This window comes from Eschrichtius robustus, chromosome X (genome assembly GCF_028021215.1).
Source record: "Eschrichtius robustus isolate mEscRob2 chromosome X, mEscRob2.pri, whole genome shotgun sequence".
Taxonomy (NCBI): Eukaryota; Metazoa; Chordata; class Mammalia; order Artiodactyla; family Eschrichtiidae; genus Eschrichtius; species Eschrichtius robustus.
The window spans coordinates 14,860,839-14,885,270 of NC_090845.1; the positions used below are offsets into that span (position 1 = coordinate 14,860,839).

The 24,432-nt window shown below is 47.1% G+C and overlaps 1 protein-coding gene across 2 annotated transcripts in view; it reads left to right on the plus strand.

Annotated features, from left to right (window-relative positions):
- Positions 1-9,471: 9,471 nt before the first annotated feature.
- The window catches only part of NHS (NHS actin remodeling regulator), a 342,843-nt gene continuing 327,882 nt past the window's right edge, over positions 9,472-24,432 (plus strand). For both annotated transcript variants that reach the window (XM_068533129.1, XM_068533130.1), the window contains exon 1: positions 9,472-10,549. In XM_068533129.1, coding sequence (XP_068389230.1) covers positions 10,021-10,549 — 529 coding nt within the window. In that variant the 5' untranslated portion in view covers positions 9,472-10,020. The remainder of the gene's footprint in view (positions 10,550-24,432) is intronic.

Genomic DNA, 24,432 nt, shown 5'->3' on the forward strand with positions numbered 1-24,432 from the left:
GCCCCCATTATGGGATTAGTGCCCTTATAGGAAGAGAAAGAGACCAAAGCCCTTTCTCTCCACCATGTGAGGACACAGTGAGAAGGCAGCCTACAAGCCAGGAGAAGGGTCCTCACCAGAACCCAACCATGCAGGCACCCTCTCAGACTCCCAGCCTCCAGAACTGTGAGAAATAAATTACTATTGTTTAAGTCTCCCTGTCTATAGGATTTTGTTATGGCAGCCTGAGCAGACTAAGACATAATATGAAAGTTTTGGTGCTATTATTTATGAGTATAACAAATCACAGTGTGCATACTATTTATTCCCAGTAAATGCAAATGCAAAATGGATATAATCATCATGATACTTTATTATTTTTTGAGGTACCAGCAACATCCTGATGTGTGCATAAGATTTGGATCAGTTGAATACTGGTCTAGAGGAAATTTTCATAACTTTTCTTGTTTTTATACTTCTCATGAAATTCTATTTCAACATTAAGAAGCTTTATGCATCTTTTCTTTTCTGGTGGTCAATTGAAGGTGAAACTTAAATGGTTTGCTATTGTTAGAACAATTAGGATGTTGTACTGGTCAGAACCAACATGGTGGCTAGCTGTATTTAGTTGAATAATAATAAACTGAGTTATAAGTCAGCCCCTCTAATATCTATGAACCTTAATTCAAACAAGAAAGTTTTCAGACAGTTTGTTCAAATGGGGGAAATGAAAACATTATACTCTTTATTAATTAAAGAAAACTGGAGGCAGACCCTGTCTTAGGTGGGGTTCTCAACAGCAGAGCCTGAGGTGGGGAGTGTTTGGTGCAGATGATGTAGTGAGGGAGAGCAGAGTTGAGGTGTGAGGGAAGCAGGGTTGGCAGGGGAAGGAGCTAAGCAAAGATGTGGATTCAGGACAAGGCAGCCTCAGCCTGATCCTACAAAGAGCTCTGGGGTGTGGATACTGGCACAGAGTGTGTTCCACACTGTACCAATGAGTCATTGGCCATGGGCTGCCCTTCTGGAGGGATGTAACTTCCCCGGTAGTTCTGGTGAGATACAGGAAATCCTCTGGAGCAGGTTGCAGGCAACATCCACAGCAGTGTGGGGCCGAGTGCTCCAGCCAGGTGAGGGACTTCTGGAAGGAACTCAGCATCATCTGCTACAGACATCACTTCTTTTTATTATTTTAAGTATATGAACCCAGTAGAGTCATCTTCTTTCCTTCCAGTTTTATTGAGGTATAATTGACGTATAGCACTGTATATGTTTAAGGTGTACAGCATCATAATTTGACTGACATCCATCATGAAATGATGATCACAATAAGTTTAGTGATCATCCATCATCTCATATAGATACAAAATTAAAGAAATAGAAAAAAAGTTTTTTTCTTGTGATGAGAACTCTTAGGATTTACTCTCTTAACTTTCATATATAACATACAGCAGTGTTAATTATATTTGTCAGGTTGTACATTACAGCCCTAGTACTTCTTTATCTTAGAACTGGGCTAGAACCATCTTTTGAATACATAAACTTTTGTTGTTGGACAATGATTATTTAATGCTGTTTAACTGGAAGGGAAACACCTTGAGGGCAGGTCCTTGTTTTGTTTCATTCAAAGATGATTCCTTGGTTCCTAGAAGAGTCACAGACACGTAGTAGGTCCAGTATTTGTTTGTTGAATGACATCTGTGGAATGAATGAATGAGGGAGATCCTGAGCCCTGGTATTCTGAATGTTAGAGCAGTGCTTTGTAAGGAAGTGGTAATCCAATCGGTCAGAACCGCATCTGACCATGTGTAGTAGCTGACCCGAATACAGGGTTATTTTTTTCACAATATAAGAACTCTGGAGTGGGGGAGGCCGGGTCTGGGGTAGCACTCTGCTCCATCATTTACATTCCAAGAGCCTTTTCCCTTTGCTTTCATCCTCATGTACGTCACAGTCGCAGGACAGCCCTTCTCTGTCACCCTCGAGTCCATTCTCCAGGGCCAAAGAAGAAGAAGGAAGCCTATCCAGAACTGCATCATCTGGCCAATCCTGAATGCAAGGGAGTCTAGGATGGGTAGCAGATTGGCTGGGGCCATTGCCACCCAGAACAAAATTGAGATTCTGTTCGAAAAGGAGAAGGGGTTAGTGGGGAGGCTGGTGACAGTGTCTGTCACTGTAGCAAAACTGAGCAAGGCTATGAGTGGTTAAAAATGAACACTCTCTTTCTCAAGAGCAAATAAAGGCAAAATTCAAATAAAAATGGAAAATAATTTAAAAACCTCAAATCCCTTTTTTTCTCTTTTGCTCCTTCCCCATCCTTTTATTTTGCCTTTCCTAGTAACCAGGGCTGAAGTTCTGCCCAAAGTCCATAGGAAATACTTGAAACATGTTTCAAAACAAATCAAAATGAGCCTATAATCCAGGCACTCTTGCTTACCACTTTTTTTTTTTTCCAACAGAATTCTTGGACAACTGTTTTATTTTTGTCTTGGTGGCCTGATATTCCATCTGTACACTAGTGAGTGTGGATGATGATCACCTTTAAAATTCTTCTTTTTCCTTTAAGGAGGAAATTCGGACTGCTGCAATGTTTCTGCTGCTGTTGCCGTTACTATAGGAGACTCCTAGGAGCTGCCGTTTCTTATGGTGAGTCTTGTGTATCTCCACGGAGAAGCTTTCATTATTTCCAGATTCTTATTGAACCCATTATGAGACCATTGAGACAGGATGAGAAATAAAAATGTCTACTTTGTTCACTGGGCTGTTATTCCTGGATCTTTACAATTGAGGTGGAGAAAGAAAACACCTCCGGAAAAATAATTTAAGAGGCATGGCTGGTCGGTTGTCTCCTGTTTGATCCCAGGAGCCCTGTAGTTCACGCGCAAATATGAAAAGGGCCACGGAAGTAAATTTCAGTGACATTTTTTATTTAAAAATCTCCCGCTGACAAAATCACCTTTCCCACCAAGGGTCATTTTGGCACACAATTTAAAGGCTGGCCTGTCCAGTAAAGTGCCTTTGTGCCAAGAATTCTGGATTTTTCTTTACAGGGTTCTTTCTCTGAGTGGTCGTGCTGGGTTTGAATTAGTGCAGTGACCTTTTTTAAGCCTTTGTGTTCCCCATTCATAAAAAAAATTGGCCGTACTTTTTGGTTATATTGATGTGGAGGCACCAAGTCTAATATCCTGACCCCAAAATACTTACCTCACACCAGCAGCATCGTTTTCCCAGGCAAGACACCATTTCTGCAAGTAGATTTATAAGCCAGTTTTATCCGAAGGGTGTAACAGTTCCTTCCAGAGAGCCAGGCTCTCGCCCATCATTGCTAATTGGCTAGATATTGGGGTTTTTTGTTTGCTTGTTATAGCCCGTCGAATGCAATATCATATATTATTATCTCGATGAGCTTCCTATGGGGATGTTAACTTGTTCTACACCCACATAAAATACTTTATTCTCTGGTTTTCTTATTAGATTTACCACCATGTCACTGCTGTACCATTACCATTTAACAGCCTGGGAGGCAGAAAGAACACACTATTATACAAGTCTTGGCAAAGCCAACCCCGATGTAGGGAAATCATTAAGCTTCAGGAAGTTTTAACTTTCTTGCACCCAGTTTCTTATCATTTATACAAGGTTCGTATTCTTCCCTGACCCCCTGATCTCGTAAAGGAAATAGAGGGGAAAATGGGGAGGGGAAGGCGAGGAAGAGACACAAATCAGGCTGAGCCATAGCCATTTCCAGGGCCTGCACTTAACATCAGTGATTAATCAAACTAATGGAGAGTTCTAATTCGGTGCTCTGCTACCCCTAAGCCCTGTAACTGCGGTGTCTCTGAACCCAAAGGAAACACGTTGCGCTCTGCGTGCCCAGGCACATAGCTTTTAAATCTTCATAACTCTGTAATTACTCCAGTGCTTTCCTTCAAATCTGGCTTCATTTCACTTCCTTAATGAGCACGACGATCTTGATAAAGTTTGAAGTTTGCTGCCTCTGCCGTTCACAAGGACTCAATCCCAGACTGATAATGTGAGTTGTAGATTTCACTCCCTCAAGTTCCTCTCAAAAAGAGCTGATTTATTTCAGGACCACCCCAGTCCAAAGCACTTCCTCTGGGTCAAGGCCAGCACTGGGTGTTTTCATCACAGAAGGGTGCTTGGAGAGCAAATTCTGAACAGTTAAAAAAAAAAAAAGAAGGAGGTGCAGGGAGTGGGGAGGCGGGAAGCTTATGGAACCCTTGGGGAATGGCTGTTTCACTTTATTAGCACCATGTGCTCCAGAGACTGTGGTTCATTTTACCCAATCGAAGACTTTGCTTTATAGTAAATATATTAAAAATCCACTTCCTCTTTCTAAACCGAGCCCTGCCAAAGAGTGAACATTTCATGTCAGCTTAAAAAAAAAAGCAACATAATTTCCACATTCTTTCTCCTACCAACTGGTTTGCAGGATTTGGAAAAGATTTGTTGGAAATGCCCTTTAATGATACTAGTCAAAAGCTCATCTTCTCTTGCAGCTGGTTGGAGGGTCTCAGTTTTGGCCACCCTGTTTTGCTTTTAACCATGTAGTGATGCTTGGTCTCAGCTTCAGTCTTTCCGTTTCTAAGCTGTAAGAAGCAGCCCTGAAGCCCATGTTGCTTTTAGAATCCCTGCTCCAGTCTGTATTCCCCCCAGACAGTGTTAATCGCTCTGGGATTCTGGGCAGCACTTAATTCCTATCTCTATTATAGCTTGTCGGCATTGCCCTGCCATTGTTTGTTTACATGTCCATCTACCCTACTAGACTCCACCCTTTGAAAGCGATGTTTGTGTCTTCTTTCCTTTTATATCCCTGGCAGCAAACAAGAGGCCTGAGCACCCAATAAATGTTTGCACTCAGTAAATAAAGCTTCCGGTAAATGTTTGTTGCATAACCAGAGGAACGAATAAGTGAATGAAACTCCCTTGTTGTTTGCTCCATCTGCTTTAACTCTGTCCGTTATTTTGATGTATTTGCAGTTCTGACTAGATCCAGATTTGGCATGTTTAAAATTATATTCAGTTGTAAAATGTGAGGCTAGGATTTTTGAAGATAAGAAAGAAGTCAAAATCTCTCCCATTGGAAACAATGTGAGTAATCAACAGTTCTTTGCAGGGAAGATAAAAAGGCTGGTTGGAACAATCTTTGGATTTGCTGTCTTTGGCATTTTGGGAAAACCATTTAATAGCATCATTTTTTTTTTCTCCCCATGTTTCCCTGCCAGTAAAATGCAGAGAAAAACCTCTGTCCTGCATACTTAATAGACTAGATGAGGATTTTTGAGGAAGAAAAGCACAAACTAAAACAAAGGAAGCCCTTTTGTAGTGGTATATAGTCTTTTTTTCCCCCCTGGAAACTATACACTTGATAGTTGTCAACAGGCAGGCACCTGAACTTACTTGTATGGTGGCTTCACATTTTGCTATTTAGTGAATTTTTCCCCCTGGTGGTTCCTGGGAACACGGGTACACAAGACCAAATTTAAGGTTCTTGAACTAGAAGGACTTGGACTCTTGAGTTTCAAAAACTAATCCATGAAGGCTTTGGACATAACGTTCACGCTGTGAACCACAGATATGGGAGAAAGCATGCTCCCTCCGACAGTATGGCATAGAAGCACGGGCTGCCGGCTTCCTCCTGGGAACCAGCACAGCTAAAGGAGAGAGGGAGCTGGTGAATCTCAGAGCTCAGCAACTAACGTTAACACTGGGGAGAACCTCCCTGGGAGCACTGATGTGGAGGAGAGAGGGGCCAGTAACATCTTCTGCAGCCTTTCTGTTGGTTGTGCGTATGTCTTCTTCCCATATGTTTCATGGCTCTCTCATCTTCAGCTTTTATTTTGCCCTCAAGGTGTTTTTCTGTGCTCTAACTTCATCTGAGGGTACAGTTTGAGTATAGGATAACGATGAGCTCCAAAAAGTGTTCTGCTTGAATGTGAACCATATGACTCTCCAGTAGTTTCCCAAGAATGGCAACCTCTCCTTTCTTCTCCAGCCCTTACTACAGACTCTGAAATCTGTGCTTCTGCCTCTAGCAAGTGTAAGGCACCTCCATTACAAGATATTTCCACATTACGTTTTATGGTTTACATTCACTCGCTTTCAAATTGTTGCTCTTTCCTTATGTAAACTTGATAGAGTTTTCTATCTGCGAAATGGTTTGGGTAACTTGGGTTGGGATGGGAGGCTCATAATTTTGCCCAATAAAATTACTGAAAATGTTTTTTATTTAACAGCTTTTTACTTAGTGGCAGGGCTTTTCGGAGTGAATTAAAGTGATTCAGTGAGGAATAGGTGCAACTGGGTGGAGGAAGGGAGACTCCAGCCACGGTAATTACATGATTATGCTAACAAGCCCGTGTGTCTCCTGGAATTTCTTGGACAAAAGAAATCTTTTTCAAGTATAAATAATGGTGGTGCAGCGTCTATGCTGGGATATGTGAAACAGAACAGACATTTTTGGTGAAGGATCTTTCAGGAATCTCTGCTTTGTTGCTTGTGAGGTTCCAGAGGCTGCTTGACGACGGTTCTGTGCTAGCCGGAGCCTAGCCAGGCTGAGGGCGGAGGGGCCGCGAGGCTTCTCAATGCCAGTCCTTTCCTTCAACAAAGACCTTGTCCCCGCTGGGCTGCAGCAGGCAGGAGTGTAACTGGGGCGTGGTGACACAGGATACTTCGTTCGTTTTACAATGGCAAAGGGTATATACTGACCGAACATTCGAGTTTATGGGAGAATTGTGCTGGCCTTTGAGCTGCATGAATGACTGCCCGGAATTAGGCAATGGGGTCATTTTTAAATGCTGCCTTTCTTTTCCCTTTTGGCTATAAGCTCATGGTGATAAATATGTGTACATGGTGAGGGGGGGGCGGTATGTGATCTCGAGAGATCAACACACACATAAGTAGATGTAACAGTCTGGCTTCAGATGTCAACCTCGATTTCATCAGAGCTTTTTGTGGGTAAACTCGGAGTCAAATGGGGCAATCCGAGATTTGAGTAAGAGCGACACAGCTCCTGGATGTATGGAAAATTCATCAGCACGAAGAATATTCGTGCACCCCATCACCATGACATGATTTAAATGTTTCGGGTCTATAAAGTAGCAGCCAAACTGAAGCTGTGGGCGTAGGGTGAGGGCGGAGCTTGAAGTGGGAGGGGCCCAGTGAGGCCCCCAGGTGGTCTGAAGCTGCCCTTGCAAGGCTAGCGCAGATTTTTAGACAGCGTCTCGGATGTTTAACGATCACTTCTCCAAAAGTGCCTTTATTCACACCTTCCAGTGGACCGAGAAACACAACAGCCCACCGTGTTAATGCATATTTTAATTAGTATTAGTTTTATTTTTGGTGACTTTGAAAGGAAAGCTGTCCTTCAAAGTCATCAAAAATAAAATACTGAAGTGACCTTGGAGAGGTCCCTGCCAACTACCAAAGGAGGGTCCAGGGGCAGTGAGAACGAAGGAGATCAAAAGCCACAATCAAAGCTTTTTATTTTGCCCACATGGCTTTATCAGCACATGACCAGGAGGCCAGGAGATTACAAAGAGTTTCTCTTTTTATACCGCTGAACTGTACTTTGAATCGTTTTGAGATCTTGACTTGAGTCTCTGCTGGCCATTTTGGGGCAGACACCAAGGTAGCTAGCGTGTTCTAGAACTTAACTACCCCCTGGAATCCTACCCCTCCTGGGCCCAGAGGAGGGCTCCCCCTCCCGTGGAATTTTTCCGTCCTCCCCTTCAATCACCTCTGTCTGGTGGAGAGGACCCCTGGATGCTGGGACTAGGCCAGTGCCGGGGGAGGGGCAGTGAGCAGTGGGGCAGACTTGCCACAAGGGCCTCTAACTGGAGGCCTTTAAATACCCCTCATTGTTCTTTCTGCCTCAGTGTGTTTAGGGAGGAGCGCGTGGCTTGGCTACCTAGCAGAACTCATGTTCAGAATTGTGAACATATTAAAAAAGTCAAGCTAGATTTGAAAACAGCCAGCTCTAAGCTCTTTAGATTTGTGAGATAAAAAAACAACTCCCAAAAGACCCTTTTCCAAAATATTCTTTTTTTTTCCACCTTTTATTTGGAAACAAACCCAAATTTAAAGTTGCAAGAAATGTACGATGAATCCCAATATGCCCTTTACCTAGACTCACTATTTGCCTATTTTGTCATATTTTCTTTTGTCTCCCTCTTTGTCCAGATACATTATTATCATCATTCTTCTTGTTGCTACTGAAACACTTATGTGTACCTTGCAGACATCATGACCTTTTACCCCCAAATCCCCAGCCTGGATCTTTTATGAACAAGGACACTCCCTCGCCAAAAATGTTATTTTTTGAGGTAGAATAGGAGAGGGGGGGGGGGTCTGTTGAAGCCTTTATAACTGAAGTATGGGCCAGTCCAGAGTGCCGAGTGTCGGGCCCCACCGCTGGTCTGGAGGGCTTTATTGTTGCCATAAAACATATTTTTTCCATGTTCTCTTTAGACACATGAAATGAAGTCTGCATTCCCAAGATCTGGCTTGTGGCTTTAAAATAAAAAATATTTTTACAGTATTCTTTTTGGAGGGATGAAAGCATGCATTTTATTAACATTTTCAAACTCTTTTTTAGGTTTGAGGCTGACAGCATCCAGCCTTCGACTGCTGCAATCGAAATAGTGTACATGCCTTTTTAGAACTTATACCTTTCAGTTAACCAAAGGGGAAAATCTTCCTTTCTTCTGTGAATCATCAGCTCGCTGATGGAGAACTTTAACATTCCCGTGTCTGATCAGCAGAGTAGGGTGACAGGGAGGTAATCTGGCTTATCCTACCTAACGCGTCAATGAGTTTTGCAAGCAGTTTTCTGGGGGTTTTGCTCATGGGTGGTTTGGGTCTCATTCATGTTGTTCTATAGAGACCTGGCCCAGCGCAGCGGCCGAGGGATGCCCGGGAAGGGGGTATAAATAGCGTCCTGCCCACTCTGGCCACCCCAAGATGCGCCCACGCCCCATCACCCTCCCCAGCTGTGTCACAGCGCTCACAGAGCCCAGGGCACTCTAAGGGGCAGCCCAGTTTTCCCAGCTAAGAACCCAAAGGACTTGCTCAGAGCTGGAATTCGGCGAAGCAACTTGCCCCAACACGTCAAATCTGCCGCATCCCCAATACCCCACCCTCCTGCCTCTGCGCTCGCCACCCACACCGGCAACCCCAGCTTGAGGACCCCCCGCCCTCACCGCGCTGACAGTCTCAATCCTCACCCCTCGGATGCGAGGAAGTGTCTTTGCATCAGAACAAGCCTGGAGAGGCGAGGCCACCAGTGACTCCCAGCGGCCGCACAGGGCGCTGCGCCCCGCTCGCCCGGGCCTCTCCCCCCACCCCTCCCCTCCCCTGCCCTGCGTCCGCCCCGCCGCCCCCGCGCCGCCTCCTGCGCCTGGGCTGGAGGCGGATTCCTCTCTCCGGGTTTTCAAAGCGCCTTTCCGAAACCTCCTCCCAGCCCAGAGAGGGAGAGACATCCCGGGCGCAATTGCTCCCCGGAGCGGCCGAGGGGCGCGCGGGGAGAGGCCTGCGCCGGGGTACTTTCAAACTGAGGCGCGCGCACACACACCCACCCACCCAGACACACACGCGCGCCGGTGCGCGCGCGCGCGCGCACACACACACACACACACACACACACACGCCCATTTATATAGGCGGTGGCGGCGGCTGCGGCCGGGGCGGCGGCGGCGAGCGCAGGAATGATGGAGCTGAGCCAGCCGACCCGGGTTGGAAGCAAGTGAGGAGAGCCAAGGCGCGCCCCGGGATTTCTGTGCCCCGCGCTTGTCATCGTCCTCAGGGAACGGTGCACGCGGAGGAGGAGCGGCTGGACTGATTTGCTAGGGGGAGGGCGGGGACGAGGAGGAGGCCAGGTGAGCGAGGAGCCCCCTGCGTATCCGGACTCCCCGAACGCGCCTTTGCCCGACTCCTGCCCCCTCTCCACCCAGGTGGGCGCGCCCGTTTCCCCGCTCGCCAGGGGCGCTTTGAGGAGACCAGAAAGTCGCGGCCCGGCTGCGCGGGATGCCTTTCGCCAAGCGGATCGTGGAGCCGCAGTGGCTGTGCCGGCAGCGACGCCCGGCGCCTGACCCGGCGGAGGACGCGAACAGAGGCAGCGCTGAACCGCCGCCGCCGCCCCTGCAGCTGCCCGGCCGACGGGACGAGGCCGTGGCGCCGGGGTCGGAGGATCCTCCCCGCGCGCCCCGCGCGCTGCCCGCGCCGACCGACCAGGCGCTGCCGCCGCACGGAGAGGCACCCGCGGCGGGCGAGGAGAGCGCGGCAGGGGTCTTGGAGGCGGCGTCAGCGGCCGGCGAGGCGTCCTCGGCGGCGGCCGCGGCCGTGTTGCTCATGCTGGACCTGTGCGCGGTCAGCAACGCGGCGCTGGCCCGCGTCCTCCGGCAGCTCTCGGACGTGGCCCGGCACGCGTGCAGCCTCTTCCAGGAGCTCGAGAGTGACATCCAGCTCACTCACCGTCGCGTCTGGGCGCTGCAGGGCAAGCTCGGCGGCGTGCAGCGCGTGCTCGGCACGCTGGACCCCAAGCAGGAGGCAGTGCGTGAGTACCCGCGCCGTCCGCCCGCCCGGCGCTCCGCGTCGGCGCCGCACCCTCGCGCCCTCCGCGGTCGCCGCAATCCCGGCGCCGCGCCCGCTGCAGCTTGCACCTTACGCTTGCCTCCCCTGAGACCCACCCCGGGCCTCCCGGAGTTCGGGGCAGGGACGCAGACGCGGAGGGGAGAACGTTAAAGGGGCAGTCTCGGGACTCGAAGGCAGCCGCGGGCTGAGAGGGAGCATTTATGGGGACACAGGAGACAGAGGGGCCTGTCATTCACCTCTGGGGCTCGATTTCTCGGTCCCTCCCCGGCGGGGCGGGAGGTTGGTGCAACTTCTGTGGTTTCCAGCAGCCCATCCCGGAGCCCTGTAGTCCCCCCCACCCCCACCCCAGTGCGTGCTTGAGGCGCTCGAGGAGCAGTGAGTGTCCTTTTAGGGCTTCTGCAACGCCGTGGCGGTTTTGTCCCTCTTACTGTGACCTCACGGACTGCACCAAGCCCCGAACTTGTGCCTTGCGTTTGTGTGCGACGTAGCGCGGCGCCATTCGCCTCCCGGAGTGAACTCCGAAGCGCTCTGCTCCAGCCTTCTGGCCTGGGAGGGGCGTGGATGGAGGAGTGTCCCGGGCCCTGGGGAGATCGATGAGACCCCTGGGCATCTCTTCTGCCCTGAACAGAACAGGGTTCCTACTAAATGGCTCTCTGTGCCATCTGCCCTCCGAGAATCTCGGAGGCGTTCCACCCCCCTCCCTTTCCCCCAACGTGGACTGTCGCCCAAATTCACCCGTGTGTACAAGACCCCTGGGCACCTTTGCTGCCCGTTAACTTCACTCTTGCGACATCCCAGGGCTCCCAATAAATGTCATTCTGGCGCTCAGGAGAGTCCCCTGGCGCACGGTTGGCTAAATCGGGAGGCGTTGGAGTCATTTAGGAACAGCCGGACGGTGGGCGGGGGCCGTAAGCCAGCACGCCGGTCCTTTGGCGCCTAGTCCAGCGGCTGCGACGCTCGCAGCGAAGGTGATGTCAGCGACTCTGACTTACATAAGAAGCTTCCCCGGTTGCTGCAGCAGCTGCGCCGGTGGCGGTGGCCGCGGAGCGCGCGGGGCGGGGGCGCCCTCACGGCATCCTTCCCCGGGGACTTCCGGGCACCTCAGTCCCGCAACCCGGCACAGCCTCCTAACCGACCCCCCGCCCCGTTCGCGCACTACCCCTCCCCACCCCACAAAAAACCCCTCTGAACCCCGCCCCGGGAATTCGCTGCTTTTCTGCAATAACAATAATAATAAGCGTAATGAATAAATGATGTGCGCGATCGGTTTTCGCAGCTAAAAAAGACCCGGAGTTGGGTTAATGACTGGTTGTTTAAAAGGGCAGTTCCGGGGATGAGTTCTGGAAAGAATTAGGACTGCCGTAGGCCAAGTCGTATTTTACTTTTGGGACTTGAAATGAGCGCTTTAATCCTGCCTCCTTTTTACCTCAAACCACACAGCAGGGACCGGCCCTTCACTTTCCACAGCGCTGATATCTGGGGAGTGTGGTCGGGGTGAGTGGTGATTTCACTTCAAAAGAAGTGGAGGGAAGTTTTGCAGACTGTTGAGTGGTGCATACATTTCCCGTATGCGTGCGTGCGTGCGTGCATGTGTGTGTGTGTGTGTGTGAGACCCACTGCACCTTAGATTTCTCACAAGTGAAACTCAGCGATGGGGCAGAATGAGTTCCCTTCTCCCCTTTTTCTTTAGAGGCAGGAGTGGGTAGTTACGTACCCAGAATTTAATATAATCCTTTTCACTGTTTGGAGTATAAACTAATGGTGAATGGAGAAAAGAGGGGATTTTTGGTGTGTGCATACGATTGATGAACATATACTCTATTTGTGCATATTTATACATGAATAAATAAATGAAGATGGGGCTCATATAATACAAGGGATAGACTTAAAATCTATTATTTTTACATTTTCCTAAAACGGTATCTCCGTACTTTGTGCACAGACCTCTCTCTTCTCTTGTCCAGATAAATTTAGGATGGCATTGTTCCTGTTTGATGTCATAAAAGGCATTACCTTCGGGAGGAAAAGCACAGTATTGTGTCTTAATTTGGGCTTCCCAGTGTGCAGAGGCGGAGACAAGGATTTCTGTGCAAGGAGTTTATTTGAGAGGGGATCCCGGGAAGCACAGGGAGGGAGTGGGGAAGTGGGCAACTGGGGTTCAGCACACACCACAGAAGTGTCCCACTGAGGAGTGAGGAAGCTACAGTATTTCTCCAGCAACTTCCATCCCTCTCTGATGGAGAGCACCTGGAGCATGAACTCCCTGGCACCTGGGGCCTGTCCCAGGTGTGGGCTCAGCAGGCTCCCAGGCCAGGTAGAGAGATGCCCAAAGCCTATGGTGTGTACGGGAAGGTCTGCAGGGGTTGCCTGGGGAGGGGAGAGGGGCTGTGTGTGGGTGGAGTACCCGTGGCATCTGCTACCTCATGCATCTCCCTTTAGCATTGCTCAAGGCCTAGGGGAGTTTCAAAGGGAGAGGAAGCCTGGAAGTGACCGAAGTTCTCTTTTCTCCCCCTTTGAATGTGTCTGGGTGCCTCCATACCCTCCGTATAGCCTTCCCACCCGGATCACCATTCTCCACGCTGCTTCATCCTTGAACAGCTGCTTCCTGTTGCCCTGAGGCAGGCTGGAGTGGTTTTTGCAGGGGTGACATGATCCGACACACTCTTCAGCAAAGTCACTCCGGAGGCAAGTCCGGAGCTGGTAGACCAGTTAGACAGTGTGAGTGGTGACTGTGGCTAGGATTAGGGTGACAGTGGATAGCGCTCGGATTCTGAATTCATTTTGGAAATAGAATTGACGGAACTTACCAGTTGGTTTGGGTACAGGGTATAAGAGCAAATAATAATACTAATTATGGATGATTCCCAGTGTTGTTATTGTTTTTGGCTTAAACAGCTGATAGAAGGTCCATTTCCAGAAATGGGTAAGGTTCGTGGAAGAGTGGATCTTTTTATCTTTGGGGGCGGGGATGGAATCAGTGCTTTTCTGTTTGTGCCATGTTAACTTGAGCTGCTTGTGTCTTAGACAATTAGACGTGTGAGTTCAGAACTCAAGAGAGAGGTCCAGGCTGGAGATGTAGATGTGAGACGTAAGGGTAGAGACGATACGCGAGGCCCTGGAGCTCGGGACCATGTAGAGAGTAAAGAAAAGGGGACCAAGACTTAGCCTAGGGCAGTCCAACTTCGGAAGTTTAGTAGAGGAGAAGAAAGACTGAGAAGGAGCAGTGAGCAAGCTAGAAGGGAAATCAGGAGAGCATCGTATGATGGAAGCCAGGAGAAGGTGTCTCAGGAATGGAGGAGGGATCATTTTGGTCAAATGCTTCTGAGAGGAAGGTGAGCGCCGAGGCAAGACCATTGAGCTTGGTACGTTGTTAGCAATGAGTGGCCCTGCTAAGTGCTGTTGAAGTGGAGGGGTGGAGAGGAAGGCCACATAAGAGGGGATGAAGAGAGAACAGGTATGGTATGGTCTTTTAATTGTAGCTACTCTGTGGGTAGCTAATAAAAATCTCATTGTGGTTTTAATTTGCATTTTGCTGACGGCTTGTGAGATTGAACACCTTTTCATATATATTTTTGACCACTTGAATATTCTCTTCTGTGATTTACCTGTTCGAGGCCTTTACTCACTTTTCAGTAAGGTTCTCTGTATGTTTTTTTCTTGTCTTGTAGGAGTTCTTTATATATTGTGTATATGAGTTATTTGTGAGCTACAGATATTGCAATTACCCTCTCTCTGTTGTGTGCCTTTTCACTCTCTTAGTGTTACCTCTTGGTGAGCAGAAGGTCTTATTTTTATGTAGTCCAATTTATGGATCCTTTTCTTTATGGTTAGTGGTCTTCGTGCTCTGTTCTGTTTGTTCTTAAATTCTTCACTGACCGCAAGGTCATGAGGATATTCTTCTATGTTCTAGAAGTTTTTTTTGTTCTGCCTTTGTCATTGAGATCCATGATTCACATGGAATTGACATTTACAAATGGCATGAGGTAGGGGTCAAGATGCATTTTTTTCCATGTGGATGCACAATTAATCCATTGCCATGTCCTGAAAAGACCATCATTTTCCCATTTCACTGCAGTAACACGTTTGTCATCTAGCGAGTAGATTTATTTTATTTTTAGTTAACATTTATTCAGTTCTGCTCTGTGTCAGGCCCTATGCTAAGATTTTATAGGAATCATCTTATTTAATCTTCACAGTGACTCTATGAGAGTTCTTTTCCTACTTTACTGAGGATTAGCAACTTACTCTGGGTAGCAACAGCTAGAAAGTGCTGGAGCCTAGAATTAGGGTCCAGGTCCGAGTGCACAAACTGTATTCCCAAACATTAGACTTTTCTCCCACACGTTGCTGCACAAATCCAGGGGAATTACAATATTAAAATCAAGGCCCTTCTCGATACGCTTCTGTCCACTTGCCATGTCCCTCCCTGCCTTCCCCACCTTCCACCCCAGTCCAGTCACACTGAACTACTGGCTGTTCCCCAACTTGCCAGGCTTTCTCATTCTTCAGGCCAATGTGTATACTACTCTTTTCTTCTGGAACATTTCACTGGCTCATTTCTGCTCTTTCTTTGATAATCAGTGGACACGTCATCTTCTCTGTGAAGTGGAACCTGATTCCTTGCCTGCCACCTCCCGCCTCTGAGTTCTCTAGAACTCTGTGCTGACCTTTATCTTAGCTTTTCTCCTTCTGGACAGCAGACCGTGTTGGCGCCCTGCTAGATTCCTTCAGCCCTCACCTCTCATTCTGATGGCTGCTTACTGCCAACTCCTGTGACTCTGCCTAGGGCTTTTTTTTTTCTGACTGATGGACCGCGCTGGGCCTTGCACACAGGGAAAGCCAGAAGTGCCAGCGAATCATTGCCTCTGAAGTAGTACTCAGTCAATGATGGACGGGACGTTGGTGGGCCAGTGGCCTCACTTCCTTGCCCCTTGGATGAGAGAGCTCTGAGGCACGATCCACACCATCTCTCAGAGTTCCCCAGAGGACTGAGCTGCAGTTGCCCACAGTGGTGACTTATTTGAAAACACACTGTGTATTCACTGCCTTCTTTTCTCCGTCTCACTTCTCAGTTACCTATGGGTGCTTCCTGGGGTCGCCTCCCACAAAAACTTCTTGCACTTGTACTCATCAGGTCTGGGAGAACCCATGTCAAAACAACCTGTTTAATCTTTGAACTGTGAGGACAAAGACCTAGGGCTGGGAGTGTGGTAGAGGTGATGCTTCTCATTCTTTTTCCCTAAACTCCTTCCCCGAGGGTTATTAGATTCGACACATGGCCAAGCCCTCCAGACACTCTGTGCTGGGTCTGGAAATAACTTACTACCCTGTAGTGGGCTCACAGTCTAACCTCTCATTGGCGTAGGAGGAGATCGTCAGTGCTTCAGAGGTGAGAAGAGGCTCGAAAGGAGCTCAGGTCCACGATGACCAAGACACACCCCCTCAGTTCCTCAGTGTTTCCTCGGCCAGCCTTTGAGAGTACTGCTTATCGTTCTGTGGGGATGGGCCAGTGATGATGGCCCCGAGAGATCCACACTCCCTGTGTGAGATGCGTAATTTCAGCCAGAGCAGACCCAGGAACTGCTAAACCCAGAAGTAGACTAGGAAGTTACACGTGGGGTGAATCGATCATTTGGGGTCGGTACGTATGGCAGTGCTAATTGTGGGTTCAGCCTGCTTTTGGAAGGATAATCCTTTTCCTCCCCATTCTGTTCATTCTACCACTCACAAAAACCCTTTGCAGTCTGGTTAATGTGTTTTTTTGGGGGGGATGTTTTCGTAACTGTGGTTAGGTGTCTTTTCCTCCTGTCTCTACTCAGCGACTTTTTCTGAGGCATTATGATATCCGAATAGCTCCATTGAAAGCTGCTTTTAAACCCATCACAGAGCTACTGAGAAAAAAGCAATCTTTCAAGGGTTGATAATTCATGGGTGTAATTTCCTCATAACCAGTAACAGCAGCACATTTCTTTCTAGACTTTTCTTGTTGTACTGGATTGGGTATTTATTTATTTATTTAATATTTATTTATTTAGCTGTGCCGGGTCTTAGTTGCAGCATGCGGACTCTTAGTTGCGGCGTGCAGGATCTAGTTCCCTGACCAGGGATCAAACCCGGGCCCCCTGCATGGGGAGCGTGGAGTCTTAACCACTGGGCCACCAGGGAAGTCCCTGGATTGGGCTTTTAAATCAAAACTACCAAACTACTTTACCTAGGAAATTCTTGAGGTTCCGTTGGGCTGATATTGCTAAGATGGTAACAATAAAGATTCCTTTCTTCCTGTTTGTGGAGGCATTTTCCACACAATGCCATCAGGAAAGTGTAAATTCCACATAAGTGCTCAGAAACACCTTCAGTCTCAGGGCTTCTAGTCAACAGTGGGCATCACCTTTAAGTTCCAATCACATATGACATCTTTCCTGTTGTCCCATGTTAGCGCAAACGTCTTAAAGATCCATTGACTTCATAGAACGCTTTGAATTTTTTTTTTGGTGGCCGCCTCCGTGCCTTGCGGGATTTTAGTTCCCTGACCAGGGATCGAACCCTGGCCCCCTGTAGTGGAAGCGCAGAGTCCTAACCACTGGACTGCCAGGTAATTCCCAGTGCTTTGAAATTTAAGAACAAAGACAACTTTAAATGCAGTTGGAATTTTGTTTTGATGGTTCAGTTGAATTTCTTTTTACTCTAGTAAAAGTCGTGAACCAAAAGATTTTGTGGGGCACTCAGTTAAAAACAATCATGGGAAGAGTATCCCAAGACCAAACTATTAATCACAAAAGTTCCTGCAAGTTCTTTTTGCATCAAGAATTCCTCATGAATCACATCTTGATAGTAAGTGAAAACAAAAGATAATGAGGTGAGAATGGTTTCTGAATGTAAGACTCTCATTCTAAGGTCTAAATTTGTTGAAATAAGGTTTTGGAGAGCGCTCTTAACCAGACTGTAAGCCCACAAAGGGCAGAGACCCTGTCTAGCTCATCTTTGTAAATGACTAAGACAGGCAGGGTCAATTTTTGTTTCTGACGCTAATGTCTGTCCCTCAATCTATTAATGAACATGAGAAGGTTTGAGTGTACTGAAATAGGAATCTGAGGACCTGGGCATCCGTATGCTGAAAAATTACTTAATTATGAAATGCCCAAGTCCTTCAAAGTGAAATTAACCAAGAACAAAATGAAGTTAATGAGAGTTGGACAGTCTTGGGATCTTAGAGTTGGGAAAGACCCTAGCGTCCATCAAATCCAACCTCCCACTCAGGGTGGGACTCTTTTTAAAGATGTCCCAAGTGGAAGCCCATCTAGTTTCTATGCTCTCTGAGACTCCTAGGAGTGGCCACCCACACCCCAACTTTATTGCTGGATAGTTCCCATTCTCAAATAATCCTTATCTACACTGAGACTAAATCTGTCTTTTGGCAATGCCTGCCTTTCAGTCCTAATCTGCTGTCTGGAGCCACATGGAATCTGCTTATAATCTCTTTTCCAGGACATCTTTAAGTGTCTAGAGGTGACTATTACTGTCCCTTCTAAGCTTTCTTCATCCCAGGTGAAACAGCTTCACTTCCTTCAACCAGGAATCTTAATGCCACATTTCCTATCCCCTTCCACTCTGGTTGCCCCCTGCCACAGGAATGTACCCATTCCTTTCTCCATCTGCATGCCCCCCCCCCAGGACTAAGGTGGCCCTTGTTGCCTTAACCTTTTGCACGACACCACTGGTGCATGATTGCTCTTATAGCCCAACAAACCCCTTTCCTTTATGGTGGCAGGTCTTTTATATGAGGCTTCCTCTATCCCATTTGTGTAGTTGGTATTTTGAACTTAAATTTCACAAGACTCCCCCATTGTCTCTGTTAAATTGAATCTTGCTTGCTTTGCTCTTTCATTTCCAATCAGTGGTGATGGTTTAAAATCTTGATTCAGTGTGTCAGCTACTGCCCACAGCGTTTTGCTCTTTGCAGACATCCTAAACATGATGCTACCCTGTCACCCACATCTTTGATAAAATTATTGTTCCGATGGACTCAAGGCCAGAGCCCACTGGCAGGCGGTACTAACAACATCCCTCCAAGCTGACGTCTATTAATCACTGTTCCTTGGGTACCATTGTTGCAGCAGCCCCGGATGCTCCCCCCACCTTCCCATTCAAACCACATTTCTCCACCTTGCCCACAAGATCTATCATCATGAGTGATTGTCAAATGGTTTGCTGAAATCAAGATACCATATGTCTGTAGCATTCCTTTGATCTCCCAGTCTAATAACCCTACTCAAAAGGGAAATGAGGTTAGTCTGGCTCAGACTGGACTCACAGCCATCAGAGGGGCTATTTAAATTTTCTTGTGTATAATGGATCAAGAGTTTATTTGGGGGAACCTGCTTTGGTGTTAGCCATCGAAGGACTGTAAAGCTGGACGGCAAGGGGACTCCCTGGGTCCTAGAGTCCATTTCTCTGGCTCCAAAGTGCCTGGTTTGTCCAAGGCAGAGGATCCAAGTGCTTGTCCCTGCCTTTCTTTGAGGATACGTGGTGAGAACTTTATGTCCTTGGGCTCTGTTCCTTCAGGAAAGGTTTGGAATTCACAGCCTTCGGCGTTTGCTTCGGCTCAGTTTGAGCAAGGCTGTCAGGTATCTGGTTTGTCTAATTGTCGAGAGGAAGCTAGTACGTGGTTAAGGGTATGGATGCTGAAGTTAGACCACGTGCTTCAAATCCTGGGTCCTTGTTCTTCGTGTATTATGGGATGGAGATAAAAACAGTACCTGCTACATCAGTTTGTTGACAGGGCCAAAGGAGTCAGGTGTTGAGGTACTTAGAGCTGTGCCTGGCCCATGGTGAGCCCCTGGTAATTATTGGCTGTTATTTTATTGGTACTATAATTGGATCATGCAGAGTGGGAGGGCTGTGTTAATTTTCTCCAAGCAGGTGTAAACCTGTGCCTGAATCTGTGAAATGCTGGGTCAGGGGGAAGGAGACAGCTGACCGAGCAGTTCTCTGTCCCTCTGTGTGGTCAGACGGCTATTAAGATCTCTGTGTTTGGGCTTCCCTGGTGGCGCAGTGGTTGAGAGTCTGCCTGCCAATGCAGGGGACATGGGTTCGAGCCCTGGCCTGGGAAGATCCCACATGCCGCGGAGCAACTGGGCCCGTGGGCCACAACTACTGAGCCTGCGCGTCCTGAGCCTGCGCGTCTGGAGCCTGTGCTCCGCAACAAGAGAAGCCGCGACAGTGAGAGGCCCGCGCACCGCGATGAAGAGTGGCCCCCGCTTGCCGCAACTAGAGAAAGCCCTCGCACAGCAACGAAGACCCAACACAGCCAAAAATAAATAAATAAATAAATAAATTTAAAAAAAAAAAAAAAAGATCTCTGTGTTCCTTGTGGCCTCTTTTTGTTATGCAGAGAAGTATCAAAATAAAATGAGCAATGATCTTAGCATCCAGAGTCATTCATTTATTGTATTCCAGGCACTCTTCTAGGCCCTTGAGTTTCACCAGTGAACAAAAAGTTCCAAACAGTTTACAGAGGAGAGAGAGAAACCATAAACAACAAACCTAGTATTACTTTTAAGGAGATTACAAAGCACCGTCAGCAGGTGTTAAGTGTTATGGGCGAAAAGCAGCTAGCTCAGGATGAGGGCGGTCCAGAGGACTGATGTGAGGTTGCCGTTTTCAGTGGGGCGGTCAGGTGGGCCTCATTAAGGAAACGGCATTTGAGTGAAGATTGGGAAAAGGTGAGGGAGTTAATAAGGTAGTGGGCTGGAGGACGCGTTTCAGCAGAGGAAACCGGAGATCCTGCAAAGGCCGTGAGGTGAGAGCATACCTGTGTGATGGAGAGCTGGTAAGGAGGCCAGTGTGGTGGATTTGGAGCATGCAGGGAGGAGAGGAGGCCGGGGAGGGGGGCTGGAGGGCGGCTCGGCGTGGTAGAGTGCAGTAGGCCACTGTGAGTGAGGGCTCTGCCCTTTGCTGAGTGAAGCGGGGACTCACTGGACGGTTTCAAGCCTATAGCAGTAACGTGATTGACTTAGAGTTTAAAAGGATCACTTTGGCTACTGGGTCAAGAAGAGACTGTGGGAGAGGCAGGGGTAGAAGCAGACAGACCAAGTCGGAGGCTGTCCTGGTGAGAGACAGCGGTAGTTTGGTGGAAGTAATGAGAAGCGGTTGGATCCAGCTTAGAGCTGTCGGCGTCTTTTGTTTCATGTTCAGGGCTGGGCACCTCGGCCCACACAGAAGGGCATAAAATTGAAAAGGAAAGGACCCCCCCACCCCTTACTCTGCCGGGCTTGCTCCAAGGCAAGCCGTGTTATAACGTGTCATAGTCCTGCTAGGAGGAGCAAAAGCAAATTCTCACACATCCTCATTCTCTCTAATGCGTTTTGCACAGCCACTTCTGAATGTCGAGGCAGGCACTTCTCTTAGAGTCTTGTTGATTAATCTTATTTTGCTGTCTTGGAACAATTGAAAAGGTGTCCTAACGAATAGTCTTTTTACAACAGAAACTAACACAACATTGTAAAGCAATTATACTCCAATAAAGATGTTAAAAATAAAAAGTCAATGTATAATTTGCAGTGAAATGTACAGCTCTCAAGTGCGTAGTTTGGTGAGTTTTAACAACTGTATTCACCTGTGTAACCCACCCTCCTATTAAGATGGAGACTATTCCCTCTCTTCAGATAGATAGTACTCTTTTGAGGTTAGAAAACAGTATTGGAACTCTGGTGCCCTCACACCAGCCCCTGTCAGGCCTGTTGTATGAATATGGGCATGGAAGATAAGAATTCCACAGAAACTTCTGGACCATCCAGTAGGATCAGACTAAGAACTAGAGATTCCATGTTTAAGATTTGCAAGGGAGCAAACTTCCAGTTATAACATAAAAAAGTCCTGGGGATGTAATGCACAGCATGGTGAGTATACTCAATAATAACGTATATTTGAAAGTTGCTAAGAGGGTAGATCTTCAAAGTCCTCTCAATATTGAACCATTATGTCGTACACCTGAAACTAATATAATGTATGGCAGTTGTATCCCAATTAAAAAAAGACTGAAAGAAAAAAAAAAAAAGATTTCTAACACAAATTGGGACAGTGGAGTTTCCTCACTTTGGTCTGATGGCGCTGACTGTTGATGACATCTTGGTGCCGAGCTCTAGGGAGAGCCCCGCTTGACACAAGGATAAGAATCTGGCCTCAGAGGCCCCAGGGGTAACTTAGGAGTTTTTCTAAGATAAAGCTAAAATAACATTTTAAAAGAGATGGAAAAAAAAAAGAACTTATTACTCTTAAGCAAATTTTTAAGTAGCAGGGAATTCTGATTTGTAACTGTTTTTAGCTGAGGCTTGAAGCCTGGCTGGAGGATGAAGAAAGTTGTTTAAAATGTGATTTCTAATTATTATATCTAAGTGCATTTAGATTTGTGGAATAAGAAGCCCTACTCTGGAGTTCAGCTACTCTTGATTTTTACTACTAGACAACTGAGGGAGGAAAGAACTAGGAGCTATGAGGAAGGATGACAGCCAGTGAGACAATGTTCATTAGAATATAATATCAATATTTATGTTTCTCTCCAAAGTGCATCTGGACTCTGTTCCCCGAGCCTGGATTTATATATATATTTTTAACATCTTTATTGGAGTATAATTGCTTTACAATGGTGTGTTAGTTTCTGCTGTATAACAAAGTGAATCGGCTATACGTATACATATATCCCCATATCCCCTCCCTCTTGCGTCTCCCTCCCACCCTCCCTATCCCACCCCTCTAGGTGGTCACAAAGCACCGAGCTGATCTCCCTGTGCTATGCGGCTGCTTCCCACTATGGATTTATATTTTAATAATGCGAGTAAAGCTGTATTTTCCATGTGAATTTTGCATCAAAGTTCTGCTGCCTCAGCCAGCCCCCTCCTCACCCCTGAAGTGCTCCCATTTACAAGATGGCACATGTTTATTGAGACTTTGATTCTAGGGATGAACTTTGGGGGCGGGGAGAGTGCAGCATGAATAAATACCACAGAAATCCTTTTCCATGGGAGAGTCATGGGGCTTTCTGCTTCATAAATAGGAGAGAAGGATGCTTCAAAGTTTGGGGCAGTGTTGGGGGAAAGTGGGCAAACCAAGAAGAGACCCCGGGAAGGATGTCGTGGAAGGTTTTCGGAGAGTTTCACTTGGGTTAAATGCCTTCAGTGTGAGAGAAGAGATTTTGGAACCCTGCTCAGGTATCAGATGTCACTAGTGCTCATCTGGCAAAGTTTGAGCTTTCGCTAATTAAAACTAATCCAGTTGCACGAAGGAAAATATATTGCATAAGGTTGCTGCTTGTGTGGCTGTATTTTAACCCTTTCCCTGTAGCCTAAGACCGGCGAATCTCAGGCTGGTGTTAGGGTGGGAGGTGATAGTGAGAAATGAGATTCACTTACACACTCATTTGAGTAAAGACAGTGAGCGGTGTAGCCTATTAAGAGTATTGGCTGGTCAAGGTCAATTTGAAGCCCTTTTGGGTTTTCTTGATTGATTTGCCGATTCACAGTTTTTAACAGCTGTTGAGTGAGAAGGAAAAAAAAAAAAAAAAAAACCCAAACCGAAGAGACACCCTCCTTTACTTCTCAGGTTGGACTTTCTTTCCAAGTTGCTCTGTACACTTTTCTGTGGCCTATTCAACTTGGTTGGATCAAGCCCTCTTTAGGAAGCTTGGGTTCAAGGTTTGTACCCTGAGGGTCTGGGATTTTTTGCCATGATCACAGGCTGTGTTCGTAATCCCAGTTGCCTTTCTAGTGAAAGGATGTGTTGGCCTTTGATTCTCTCAGTTCTGATACTTGCCAGCTATGCAACCTTGGACAAATTTGTAGCCTTTTTGTCTTAGTTTCCTTATCTGTGAAATGGGGATAGTGTTAGGACTCACCACAGAGAATGGTTGTGAAGACTGAGCGAATCAATCCATAGACAGGTCCAGCGGTGTGTGACATATACACAGAATACATAGTAAGTGCTAATGAATGCCTGTATGCCACCAATGCTACTATTTGTGTTGTTGTTTTATCATTATTATGATCAGGGGGCTTGGGTAAAGGAAACAGATGTGAAAATGGATAAAACCCAGCCCCTGTCGCTCCTCAACCAGCATAAATATTCTGGCTGGCTGGATGCAGGGTGCAAATGAGAACAGAAGAATCTCAGCCCGCTTTCTGGCTTGGCTAGCCTAACTCATGTCATGGGATACTGCTCTACTCTGGGATGGGCATATAAAAGCTCCTACCTGATCCTCTGCAGTTTATTTCCTCCCCACTGTGCTGGTTGCATGCAGAGGATTTAGCAGAGGACTCCAAGGCCCTAAAGGATGGTAGAGCCACCAGACAGAAGGAGCCTGGGTCCCAGAATCAGCACATAAAAGGCTGTCTGCCACCACCTGATTGGCTTTCACAAAAGGGAGAAGTAAACTTTTCTTGTGAGATTTAGGGGATATTTGTTACAGCAGTTAGCTGACCCTGACTAATGTAGAGATACAGCGCAGGGAGAAAAAACGACTGGTTTTCCTGAAAATGAACAGATGACGAAAGTACTCCAAAGTACTTTCACGGAATAAAAGGGGCTCTAAATGTAGAGTCTTTTTTTTTTTTTCTTTCCCTGAGAGACATAAAGAGTTTCTGTGTGTGCCCAGAGCAGTGTAACAGCTTTCCTCAAGTAAGCAAATGGAAATAAAGACTTGTTAACAGAGTTCTAGCTTCTAGAGAAATGTTGCTACCTGGAACCAAAAGAATTCATTCATATTCATTCTCTTTCTCTCCCACCATATAAAAATGATATACATATATTTGTAAAACTTTCAAGAGCTAATTATAACACAAAGTGATGTGCACA